General features: G+C 39.1%; 2 protein-coding genes across 3 annotated transcripts; one reads left to right on the plus strand and one right to left on the minus strand.

Moving 5' to 3' along the window:
* Window positions 1–777: 777 nt before the first annotated feature.
* Window positions 778–7,463, plus strand: LOC131310108 (DEAD-box ATP-dependent RNA helicase 22). 2 transcript variants are annotated; one of them, XR_009195125.1, is made up of 9 exons: window positions 778–1,297; window positions 2,081–2,368; window positions 2,739–2,861; window positions 2,947–3,392; window positions 4,278–4,605; window positions 5,642–5,794; window positions 5,975–6,026; window positions 6,286–6,393; window positions 6,778–7,463. XR_009195125.1 is itself a non-coding variant. In XM_058336921.1 (8 exons), exons 1-8 carry the CDS (start codon window positions 971–973, stop codon window positions 6,336–6,338), a joined length of 1,770 nt encoding a protein of 589 aa, XP_058192904.1. In that variant the 5' UTR covers window positions 778–970; the 3' UTR covers window positions 6,339–6,653. The 2 variants fall into 2 exon arrangements, 1 of the variants encoding a protein (XP_058192904.1); XM_058336921.1 differs by lacking the exon at window positions 6,778–7,463 and having other exon boundaries at window positions 6,286–6,653.
* Window positions 7,464–8,078: 615 nt separating this feature from the next.
* On the minus strand, window positions 8,079–9,326 carry LOC131310109 (gibberellin-regulated protein 11-like). The gene is made up of 4 exons (XM_058336922.1): window positions 9,172–9,326; window positions 9,049–9,087; window positions 8,893–8,932; window positions 8,079–8,564 (listed from the first exon to the last, which is right to left on the minus strand). Exons 1-4 carry the CDS (start codon window positions 9,223–9,225, stop codon window positions 8,380–8,382), a joined length of 318 nt encoding a protein of 105 aa, XP_058192905.1. The 5' UTR covers window positions 9,226–9,326; the 3' UTR covers window positions 8,079–8,379.
* Window positions 9,327–13,004: the final 3,678 nt, after the last annotated feature.

Consider the following 13,004-nt stretch of genomic DNA (forward strand, 5'->3'; position numbering starts at 1 on the left):
TTATGGACCCAAAAAGGACCCACAAAAGGCCGAACTGGACCGGACTGAAGGGTAACCCCATACTGAACAGGATCTGACTCCATGTAACATCACCACCCACCACTAGAGTGGATACAAATTTTGTGTACATCAAATATACATTAGATTATGTGTGACACTCACTTTGAGATCTCATAAAAATGATCTAAACTGTTCAATTTGTTTAAAATATTGTTTTGATGAACTTTTAAAAATGCAGCCTATTTGAATATCGGTAAAGGCTTATTAATTTCCAATTTTTGTTCTTGCAGATTCAGGGATGAGAAATTAATCAAGTATTTGTCAATATCCGCATGAGTTTAGTTGAGTTTCGACGCTAATCAATTGTGTGCGATCTCAAGATTAATCCCGCAAAATTCGATGTATACCAAACGATGTACCCATAGTTTTTTGAACAGTTTTGCTGCTCACATAGCTGATACACCCAAAGCTTGCACATATATTTTTTGTGAGACTCACCTCGCTCCTGCGAAGAGAATCTGATTTTTTTGAAAATAAATTTTCAAGGGTTCTTGAAATAACTTAACTCAATCGGATATCGATAGGTACTGTTATCTGATCGAGTTCAATTTTTACAAATTTTTTTATAAAAATAAGTGATTCGGATCATCTTTTAGGACCTGAAATTGACGAAAAAAGACATGTAGGCAAGAAATGTGTGCATCATTTGTGTTGAAGTGTGGACAAGGTTTCGTCCCGTTTGACGTAAAAGGACGGATATAACCTCGCGAACAAACGTGCTTGCTGTGATGAAATAATAACACTGGAACCCTACCTCCGTAAAACCTCTTCCATCCATCCATCCATCCATCCATTTCCTTGTTCTTCGCCGAAGCAGGGTTTAATTACAGGTTTCCTTAAACCCCCAAACCCAACGCCCATTCACAGACTTCGCACATCGAATTACCGTTCCATCACAGCACAAATTCTGATGATTTTGCATCAGCGTTGCGTCTCAATGCTCCTCCTGTGCAGACAATCGTCTCCCCCAAGACTTTTCTCACCTCTAATAAGCCATTTTTCATCATCTCTTTCTTCTTCTTCTTCTTCGCAATTGCGTTGGCTTAGACCACCATGCCGGAGTAGAACTAGGTCATTTGCGACCTCCGCCGCAGCTGCAGCTGCGGAGGTCGGAGATAAAAGAGGAACGGACACGTTCTTCGCCGAAGAAAGCATTTCTTGGACATCACTCGGAGTGTCTGATCGGCTCTCTCGAGCTCTCAATAACGTCGGCCTCAATAGACCCTCTCTCGTTCAGGTACGCTAACCGGCCGCTGATTTTTATTGAGTTATGGTACAAATGCTTGTAGTAGGATATAGAAACAAAGAGAAGCACGGTTGATTTTGACGGTAACTTCTTTGTTGTGTGAATGAGCTAGGAAGCCAAAGAATTCGGCTTATTTAGATTTTAGGCATACCAAACGCAGCCTAAAGTCAATGACTTCATTATCGGATAACTCAAAGCTAATTAACTAATCCTTGTGTTCCAATCAATTTGGATCAGCAATGGCTTCACTTTTGGATGTTTCATGGAAATTAGATGGCTGTAAAGTGTTTATTTTTAGTCTTAGTTTTGCGTGGTAATGAACTAGCATACACTTGCACAAGGAAATGGCTTCGGCCTTCACTCCAAAAAGATAATTTGGAGATTTGTAAAGAATTGCTGCAATAATGATAGTCTACGGAAGTCATCCTGTATGGAAAATGCTAATAATGCCCTCCGTATTATGTACTTATCCAATTCAAGTGATCGATTTTTGTAGTCAACTGACATCTGGTTGACAATAATGGATACGACTTTCCCTGAGATGTGAATATGCACCATTGACCCTTATGATATGTGAGTTTTTTTTTAACGGCCTTATGATATGTGAGTACATGTGTCAGAGTTAACTTCAGATGCTTATTGGCATTATCGATTACGACTTGAGTATTCCATGCAATTCTCATGTTAATAGAAAACATGTCTGCCTGTGCTGCATCCCCTTCACTTTCTAGTGGTAGTGAGATAGTTGTTGGGATATTTTTGTTTGCATTTCAGGCATCTTGTATACCATGTATTCTTTCTGGAAATGATGTAGTGGTCGCAGCAGAGACTGGTAGTGGTAAAACACATGGTTACCTTGTTCCACTGATGGAGAAGTTGTGTACCATACCTGATAACTCCATGAATTCAGCTGTGGATGGTGAAATGAAGCTTCCTCATCAGCTATCTCTTGTTCTTTGCCCCAATGTCATGCTGTGTGAGCAAGTGGTTCGTATGGCCAACGGTCTTTGTGATGATGCTGGTGAACCACTTCTTAGGGTTGCTGCTGTTTGTGGGCGGCAGGTACTCACAGTTTGATTTGATTTTCCTCACTCTGTTTGGAACCCGTGGAAAGAACAAGATAAGAAGGGAAAACAATGAGGAATGCAGGGAAAGTTAAACCTTTTTATACAACGCTTTTTGTGTCTTTCTTCTCTCTTTCTTTAGGTTCCAAACAGGAGAAGAAGGAAAATAAACTATTTTACTCCCCCCTTTTCCTACCGCAGGTTCAAATATCATGACACATCATTTATCTGGTGCTGGTAGAATTTTTTTTTCCAATGTGTTAGTAGAGGAGTATGATGTTTTCTTTTTTTTTTTCCCAATAGCATCTGGGCGAAAACCTTATAGGATTCATCATTCATCTCCTACTTGTGGCAATTTGATGTTCCAGGGATGGCCAGTTGACGCACCAGATATAATTGTATCAACCCCTGTTGCTCTTCTAAATTACCTGCGTGCAATCGACTCAGAGAAGCGTCGTCATGCTGATATCTTACGTGGTGTCAAATATGTGGTAATTCTTCCTCCACCACTCTGTGTATTTTCTCTGGCTGCTGTGAAAATTCACAACATGATTCTAATTTGTTCAACACTGATAGGTGTTTGATGAAGCTGATATGTTGCTCTGTGGGAGCTTTCAGAACCAAGTTATCCGTCTAATAAACCTGTTTCGTTTTGACGAAAAGCTGTTGTCTCGCGCTACAAAATCAGTAGTTGAGAAGCCAGAGGACTCCTGTTCTGATTCTCTTATTGCTAGTGAATTTCAAGATGATAAGGACCTTCAGACTGATCTCAACCTACCAGAGGAGGAAGGTGCTGAGGATGATACTGTTCTTGAAGAGTTAACAGAAGGGGTAGATGCTGAGGGCACTAAGAGAAAAGATTGGAGAAGGGTGAGAAAATTTTATGAGCGGAGTAAGCAGTATATTTTTGTGGCAGCCACGCTTCCTGTAAATGGGAAGAAAACTGCTGGGGGAGTGTTGAAACGGATGTTTCCCGAAGCCAGTTGGGTTAGTGGACATTATCTCCATCATCACAATCCTAGGTGCCCCCTTATATCCTGTTTACCTGTAGTTTATTTTTCATGATTTTGCTAGTTTGATGTTTTGTCATGTTGCTTTGCTTCTTGACTTCATGAACCGCTTTCGTAATTGGCTTGCTGAGGCTTCTTATAAATATTCCCGGCATTTCAATTTCAGGACCAGTATGATTACTTGGCCAGTAATTCCATGTTGATTAGCTATTCACTGCTCAAAAAAACAGTGTATATGTTCACGTCTCGACTTAAAATTAAAAAGGCTATTTTCCTCACGAGTGCTCCACTTCAGAATATGCAATGCTTGATAGCTGATGTCCAATAGTAGTGTATCTGTTGCTTAGAGCTGCTGTAGTTCTTCCACATGTACACACATGTAAAAACAATTGTTTCATTATGTACGCTTTTCACTTGCGTCAGTAAGAAACTGCTACCAGTTTCACTCTGGCATCCTGTTAGATTATTTCTGTACCCATCTTTAATCTACTTCGCCCTTCATTTGCCAAACCTATTGAAAATGAAGCTCTGTGATTGGTTGGATCAATTGCAAAGTAGTTAGAGAGAAACTTAAGTAGATAAGGTGTGAGGGAAGTCATAAGACATGGTTTCACCTTAAAATGTTTTCTCTGGTTAAAACTTGGCAACAACGGCAATGAAGAACTTTTACTGTTACTTTCTTCTTCTTACCTGGGTATATGGTATGCTGGTATGCCTGACAATGTAGTGAAGTATTGTTCTCTCTGATGTTGGTAATTTGACATACTTGTTTTTTCGATTTGATGATGCAACTGTTAGCCTTAAGATGCAAACCATTTGATTATGCACTCATCTTCAAGAGCTATAATCATGGTTATGTTTTATTACTCATATAGGTTTCTCTGTTTCCTGTTTCAGGTTGGAGCAAAAGTGGATTGAGGTTACGGTTGATACACAGGTGGATGTTCTCATAGATTCTGTAAAACAAGGATTCAGATCCAAAGAGTTAGATTCTGCTGCTGGATTAAGTCGAACAATGGTATTTGCAAACACTGTTGAGGCTGTTGAAGCAGTGTCTAAGATCTTAGCGACATCTGGGATTGAATGCTTCCGTTACCACAGTGATACCTCTTTGGAAGAGCGTACACAGAACTTGGTTGATTTCCAACAAAAAGGTGGTATTCTTGTGTGCACTGATGCTGCTGCACGTGGACTTGACGTAACAAATGTTTCACATGTCATTCAGGTACTACTTCCAAATCCATTATGTTCATGCTTTTAGCATTGACTCCTTGGTCCGGATTTGTCCATGTGTTAGATACATGTAATTCTCGCTTTTTATAATTCATCAGATTTTCAGGCCCAAGGACACCTTGACATGGCTAAATATCACATTTCTAGATAGTTGATCCATTTATTTCGGATAAGATGGTTCTTTCAAACTAACGTAAACCTTTTATGGAAAGAAGGGAGTCTTATGCGTAGTTTCATGCTGAACTCTGTTGGTTGAATGTACTTGTGGGTGCATGTCCAATTAGAAAAGGACACATACGTCGTATTCATACCCTAATCCATATGTGAAATCCAAGATGGGTACTTCACAAATATGGAAGAGTTCAGAGACCATGGAAGGGAAATTTTGATTTCCATTGGGAAAATGGACGAAATAATTGATTAAAAATTTCTGCTAAAATCTGCACATTGAGAGCTTATTTAGGGGGTTTATGCCACTGACTCCCCACCACTGCAGCCCCCTCCTTCGTGGCACAAACTTTTGTCAATGAACGCATAGGAGTAGATACAAACTGGCCAATCATCTCTGTGATTTACGTAAGTATCGCATATGAATATGTTTTTTGGATAATGAATGGAGATACTACTCTGGCAATGCTTGGGATTTGGCTTCGTTTTAAGTTATTCAAGGCTGCGGTAGTAGCAGTGAGGGAGGGGAATGCGGCAATGGAAAGGAGGGGGGAGGAGTGGCAGCAGCCGCAGTGACTGGCAAGGGGAACAGAAAAAAGCCGTTTTTGCCCATATGTTTAGCAATCTGTGAATAAGCTCTGAATATGCAGACTTCAAAAAAATTCAATTACTGGATTTTTGATGAAATAGATTCTCACATTTTGAGTTTAGTAAAAGACAGCACCAGGGAGCAGGGTTAAAATCTGCTTCTGTTCTCACTTTTGCCACGCTTTCTTCTTTTCAGCTCGCTGTTTTGCACATAACATGGTCAACGTTTTCATGGATTTTTAACTCTCTGTAACTTGTGATATGTTTTCCAGGCAGAATTTGCCACTTCTGCTGTAGATTTCTTGCATAGGGTTGGGCGGACTGCTAGAGCAGGTCTGCCTGGACTTGTTACAAGCCTGTATAGTGATTCCAACCGAGATCTTGTTGATGCTGTTCGTCAAGCAGGGACACTAGACCTGCCCGTGGTAATTTTTGAATTTGAATTTGAATTCGGATTCTATTTTTTTTTCTTTCTTTCTTGGCGGGAAGCTTTTGTTTTGGTATAAGCATAGATGTTTACTTTTAAAAGTTCAATCTCTTGGCTGATTTTTTTATGTGAACTGTCTTCATTATTATCTCACGTCCTATGGTTCTTATGGCTGCAGGAGAAGGCATTTAGCAGGAAGAGAAGCTTCCGGAAAAGAATTAAGAAGAGAGGTTCTTTTCTGTCCTTGAGTTTGGATCTCATTTAAGATCCATATCACTTATGCAGTATTGTCTTCTACTGTGAATAAAAGAAAAAGGGTTGTTATTCTGGTAGAAAGATGTCGGCAATGCATTACAATTTGTGTGCTGGCATTACAATGGAGCTCATCTTCGGAATCGAGTTTCCATGATTAATTTTGAATACTATCCATTATTTTGTGTTTATTGAACATATTTCAAATTCGAGCTGAATTTTGATACTTCTTTTTAGGTCGCAGCGAAGTTGGCGACACATTATCCGTTGGGGATAGAGTTCTAGCATAAGCTTGACGAGGTCTGAGCAGCTTGATAAGTAATGGGGCATTCAAACACTCAACTGGTAATTGATCTTTCTAGAGATGTAAATTAAAGTTTTGGTAGTATTACAGAAGAAGGCCGAGTGTGCTACAGTTCTTTTTTGGTTAAGCTTCTTCAACCTCAATCTAATCTGTCATTCAAGTTTACCATTTTTATACCTCACTTAACATAGTGGAATTCAAGCATGTGGGAGTTTCATCCGTTGCATGCATCTAATAGATGCAACCATACCGTCATCACATCAAGCAGAAATGTAAAGCAAGAACACAAGTATTTCCATAATGATTCGACTGCTTTTCTACAGTCACTACCGGCTTTTCATGGGTGTCTTTAACTGCCGAGTCAAAATAGGTGATTCTCAATAGATTCATGTAGAGCCTTTACAACTCACCATGTGGTTTTCCAGGTTTTCCACCACCTGTTACAATCCTTCATGCAATTATGCGTAATTGCTGTTCTTTGCTACCCAAAACCAGCCACCGCGAACCATGACCTAAACACAAGCACGCCTAGCTCCCTTGAGCTTCCCAAACATGTCTCTTACGTGCGAGAAACGTGCTAACATGTGACGGCAAACTAAGCTAAGTCCACTGGATGAGTAGTGGCATGTGGTATACCTCAAGTCTCACGATGATGTGCAAGAGATGAAGCCGTCACCAAGTTTACTTAGTCGCTGACAACGTGTGAAGAACACAAATGGAAGAGCTAAATCATGAGAGGTAATGAGTTACTATCAAATTCCAGTGCTCACACTCATCAACCCAGGCCCATTTCCTTGTGTTCAGGGCCTAAGCTTAGAAATACTATTACAGATTACAAAACTCTAAATCTCAACCATGTTAATCAACGAGGTTTACATCTCAGTCGACAGCGACACTTCATTGTTGACAAGTCTTCTAAATTGGTTAACCAGCCTGTCATTTTGTTCCAAGGAAACATGCGTTATGCGTTCCTTCCATTAGCTATATCGAATTTTATCAATGCCATGGATATGGAAGACATTCTTGATGTTGTATATTAATTCCGTTGGTTAAGGCTCGATTTGAATCGTACTTTTGCAAAAGAGATGTTCAAAGGTAATGGATTCTACTTCACCTTTTTCTTATTTGATGATGAGGTACAATTCCTTTGCTTCTTTTCCCTCAACAAATCACAGTCGAAATAAAGCGTTATAATAAATGTAGGGTTCTGTTCTGTTTTGTGCATGTTCTTGGCTTTTTTATTGGTTCTGTGGTTGGCTGCCAAGTTTCTATGGTCCCCGGTTACGTTTTGACAAGGAATTCCTAAAGTGAACCACCTGCTCTGGTCCCTAGTCAGATCCGATTAAGATGTGTGCTAAAAAAGACGGACCGAGAGCGGATGAGCGTGGAGGACAGCTTTATCAAGTCTCAAATTTTACAAGAATTATACACAATTTTTGAAACTTATGTTATTTTTATCGCTTATATCTTTCAATCTATAATGTTTTTTTATAAATTTGAAAACTCTGTATAGTAAAACTAATCGAGAACTATCAAATAAAATTCATATTACATATTTTTTGAGATTCATATTAAAAAATATACTCAAAAAATATAAGAAATTAAAATTGACGCGGATATCAAAAATTGACATCTAATTTGGAACGGAAGGAGTACTAGATTCACAGAGAGAGAGGGAGTACTAGATTCACAGAGAGAGAGAGAGAGAGAGAGAGAGAGAGAGAGGTGCAATACAATCTCAACATACGCATAACACCACCTGGAATACATGACTACAACCGTAACATAAGATATTAGCTGAACAAACAGAACTACTACAGGATTGGGGGAAAAAAAAAAACCAGAACTACTACAAACAGGAGCACAAATACTTCATATAGCACAGCCGAAAGCCACCCTAGTTTAGCAAAGCAGAGAGAGAGAGAGAATTTTTTTTTTACAGCGAAACAGGAAGTCTTGGTATTTAGCTTATGGAACATAGGAGAGGGAAAGCCAGCTGCGGGCCATTTTTTTTCCTTTTATGGTTTTCAAGGGCACTTGGTCCTATTCCCGTGGGTGGTCATGTCGGTGTAGCACTTGCCGCATATCTCTCTGTTCCCAGAAGTGCCCGGAGGGACACACTTGCACCTCACGCAGCACGTCCCGCAAGCCCTGCTGCACACGTTTGGCCTCGAGTGCACGCTGCACCTCTCTTTGCACAGCCCTCCACAATCTGCCCAAAATAATACAATTTCAGACACCCATCAAATACCTGGTTCCTAAACAGATCAATCCGCTTGGATTTGAGCTCGTGTTCACTCGTTAAGTTCGTTAAGTTTTCAAATCAAACTTGAGTAGTGTTCGACTTGTTCGGTCTGTTTATCAGCCCTGCCTAAGTGCCCCTGCCTCAGAGCCTCTACACAACTTTAGAAGTGGGCAAGACTACGTTTCCTAACAAAAGCGCACACAAAGCACACAGAGACATAAATACACGAGTGCGCCTGTGTGTGAGAGAGAGAGAGAGAGAGAGAGAGAGAGAGAGAGAGAGAGAGAGAGCATACCCAGTAATGGCAAGAGTCTTCTGTTAGCTCCCCTCACCATCTGAAATTTAAGCAAAGGTTTCACAAAAAATATGGTTTAGGGAAAGCGGGAAGGAGTATGGTGTCAAAGTAGCAAAGCAAAAAAGAGAGACGTTGGGTGTGGGGTGATGATAAAACCTGGGTTTGGTGCTCTTCGATCTCTGCATCAGATGATACCTACAGTCGCACTGATAAGTTAGTGACATAGCAAGCTGTGTAATTTGATCAAAGTGAACTACACTCTGATACTTATATCTCTACCTGGGCAACGCAGAAGATCACAATCGCTACTAGAATGAGCCATCGGGACACCATTTTTGCTACTCAGAAGTGTTCAGCTAGCAGTGGAGAGAGAGAGAGAGAGATGTTTGGGACTTTAGGACTACGTTGAGGGTCAGTACTCTACTTGCTATTTATAGCTCCATTTATCACGTGATTACAATATTGCCCTTGCTGCTTTGTGTTTTTTTGTCTTCTTTCAAGTACCCTTGGATGGTTTTTTGCATTAATTATAAGCGAAGATTGATTGGTGCATGAAACCTACCAACCTGATCGATATTAACAGCAAAACCCTCAACTAAACCCATATCATATCAATGCAGCTTCAATAAACTCAAGCCATAATAATTGACTCTTTCACTTTCTCATACCAGAACTTACAGCTTATTACAGGGTGGGAACTAGACACTTGTGCCTATACATAATAAAGCTTTCCCGCCGTAAGTCTGTTGGAACAGCTTTGGATGTTTGACCCTGCCGGCATGGGGGATGCTGCATCTTGCAAAGCAGCCGTTTATCTCAACAATTGATGGCTCGAATATTAATTGAGTAATGCACGGTTCAGATTTATATGCGCTCAAATTCAAACCGAACCGTCCATGCCAAGATGAATAGCTAGATCAACTGATCGACACTGCTTTGCAAGGAGCAAATTTGATGCCAATTTACGTATTATATGATATATGTGGCCCTTAGTCCCCACATTATAAATGCTTATTAAAACTCCAATTCCAATATTTTCTTATAACCAGATGTTCGGGTAAGATTGCGTGCATCTCAATTACTTTTGGAGCCTTAAAATTAACAATTGAACAAATCCTCTAATGGTCTCAAGGTTTGGAAGTTTGACCTCCGTAAAATTCGAACATGCATCTTCATATATATAGGATAAATACTTGTGTTTTTCTCATTTCCACTTGTTAAACCCCATGGGGTTTCAATTACAATTTTTTTGCTTCATAGAGTTTCATTTGCATAATAGTAGTATTCGCTTGTTACAAACTTGCATTTGATTATCTGTTCCATAATGATGCCCAAGCCCATATGTGACACTAATGCTCTATTTGGATGAATGTTTGAGAAATTTTGTAGGGTTGTGGAGAGAGAAATGAAAATAATGATTGGAAGTAGAGGTAATGATTGGAGAGAGATAAATAGAGAAATGAGAATAATAATTGAAGATAAGAATGGGTAATGATTGAAAGTAGTGGTAATGAGTATTTTTTGAATTGAGAATTTTTTTTCAAAAAGTAATCCAAACAAAGCATAAAATTTTACAACACTCGCATTTGGTTAGATAAACCAGTAACAAACGCAATTTTTTTTAAAATAAAAGCAATAAAAATCCAAAAAAAAACTTGTGGATCAAAGTCTCAAACCTTACTCTAAACAAAGTATGGCAGGATGAAGAAAATAAAAACAGTGACATATCAAGAACAGAACACTGCTCTGAGCTTGTGTGTGCAGCTTTAGATCACTCTAATTTTTTTCTTATTCTGGATGAAGGGTGTACAATAGCTAGAGAGAAGAGGGGGGGGAGAGAGAGAGAGAGAGAGGTGCCACACTGACAGTCATCAGAAGACAGCTGTAGTACAGCTGTATGGATGTGATCGAAGGTAGAACAAAAAAGGACGCGGTGCACTTACAAACCTAATGCGATAGAGACAGTGCGGGTGCGGGTGCGAGTGCGAGATTGCGAGTTTGAAAACGTCTTTCAAAGAAATCTCAAACAAATAATCTATGAGGAGTGTGTCAATTGAAAGCGCGACTTCAAAGCGAGAATTAAGAAGATGAATGAGCCTCACTTTGAAGAATTATTTGACCGTGGGAGGGTAAAACTCAATAATCAGGTTTGTTTTTGTAGGAAAGGGTTTTGTCCAGTTTTCCAACTGTCCGGTCTTGCCAAGTTTAGATTTTGTAGGCCCTATTCTGGACGCCTACAACAATAATCGAAATCGTTCATGTTGTAAAACTCATCGAGACATTCCATTTGTAAAAGAATTGTGTTTGTCGGTTAGTAATCGAAGCCTGATAGGAACACATTTTTCTCTAAATACGTGAATTTATCACACTGGATTGGACCCTGATTGTTCAAAGTAAATGTGTTTAGATGAGACGTGACTTGCAACCAACGAACATGAATTTTTGCATGGTAGAAGGTCTTGACGAGTCCTACAAAATAAACAGATCTGATCATTGTTACAACCCGGAATGGAGCGCATAAAATTGAAACTGGACAGTAGAAAACTGGACAGGACCCTTCTCCCCTTTTTTTTGTACGCTCTTGCACGACCAAGTATGGGATTTCCTCTCTGTCTTTTTGTGTCTCCACACTATTACGTTCTGGAGTGGAGCACAGAAGTGCTACATCCCCGCACCATTTCTATGCTCTTTTCCACCACTCCAAATGGGGCTGGATTCCAATCAGTTTGGTCTAGTTATAAACTGTTTGTGGGTCTAGGAGATCGGAACCGTTCACTTTTTAGAGCTCATCGAGAACATTGACCAAGCCAAAAATTAATTTGATCGGATCCCGTTTGATATGATATCGAAAGGCATTGATCTTCATATAATTTTGTCAAATGGTTTGCATTTCAGTGTTGCATACTTTTTTTTTCTTACAAACTTTATGCATTTCAACGTCTTATCAAATGGTATCCGATCAACGTGATCTTTGGCGTGGTCAATATTCTCGATAAGCTCTAAAAAGTGAACGATTCCGATCATTATTGTGGGCCCAAAAAAGGGTCCAATTAGCCAACTGGTTGGAATCCAAGCCCCTCCAAATGGGCCCCATAAAAATAGAGAAAAATACATATAAATTTTAAAACATTTTTTTATGAAGCCTTGTAAAAAATTAGGTCAATTGCATATCGGTAGATATGTTTTTTTAAATTTGTATAGGCGAAACTGAGCAGTTGAGCAGTTTAACCCTACCAATTCAGAAAACAAACCTGCCGATATGCGATTGACCTAATTTTTTACAAAGCGCCATCAAAAAATATTGGGCAAATTTCACTGACCTCCCCTGAGGTTTCTGACACGAACAGAAACCTCTCTTGAGGTTTATGAAATGACACTGTCCTCCCCTTCTTTACCTGACAATACCAAGGGACCCCCCCCCCCCCCCCCCCCCGTTAATTGCACGTTAGAAAACGGATGAAAAAGGTGATCGGCTTTGTTCGGTCTCTAGTTTAATTTTGTTTTAGTTTAATTTTTCAATCATTACCCTACTTCTTTCTCCAATCATTATCCTATTTCTCTAATTATTATTTTCTCATCTTTTCTCTCTATCTCTCTCCAATCATTACCCATCTCTTCAATCATTACCCTATTTCTCTTTCCACCCACTACTAAAACTAAACTAAACTTCAACCAAACAAAACCGATGTCATTGTACTATACTTTTTACAATACTTATACTACTCTCACCAGACTCTTTACCCCTCTTATTTATAAAATATAAAATACAAACATCACTACACTTTGTACCCATTTCACTTTGAGATTTTGTCCTTATTAAAAGGATTCATATTTGTCAATTTTTTATCAAACTTCTTTAAATTATTGGCTCGTCTCGATAAGAGGAATTGAAAAAGTAAAAAATTAAGACTTTTACCAAATATTTTGAGAAATTCAATATTTTAGGTAAAAGTAATAATTTTATATTCTTTTGATTCCTTTTGTTGAGACAAACCAATAATCCACAAAAATTAACACAAAATTAGCAAATACGAAAAAAATTCAAATACGGACAAAAATCAAAAAACCTAAAAATTTCACAAACAAATCCACATGAAAAAATTCGAATATGA

Source organism: Rhododendron vialii, chromosome 12a (assembly GCF_030253575.1).
Source record: "Rhododendron vialii isolate Sample 1 chromosome 12a, ASM3025357v1".
Classification (NCBI taxonomy): Eukaryota; Viridiplantae; Streptophyta; class Magnoliopsida; order Ericales; family Ericaceae; genus Rhododendron; species Rhododendron vialii.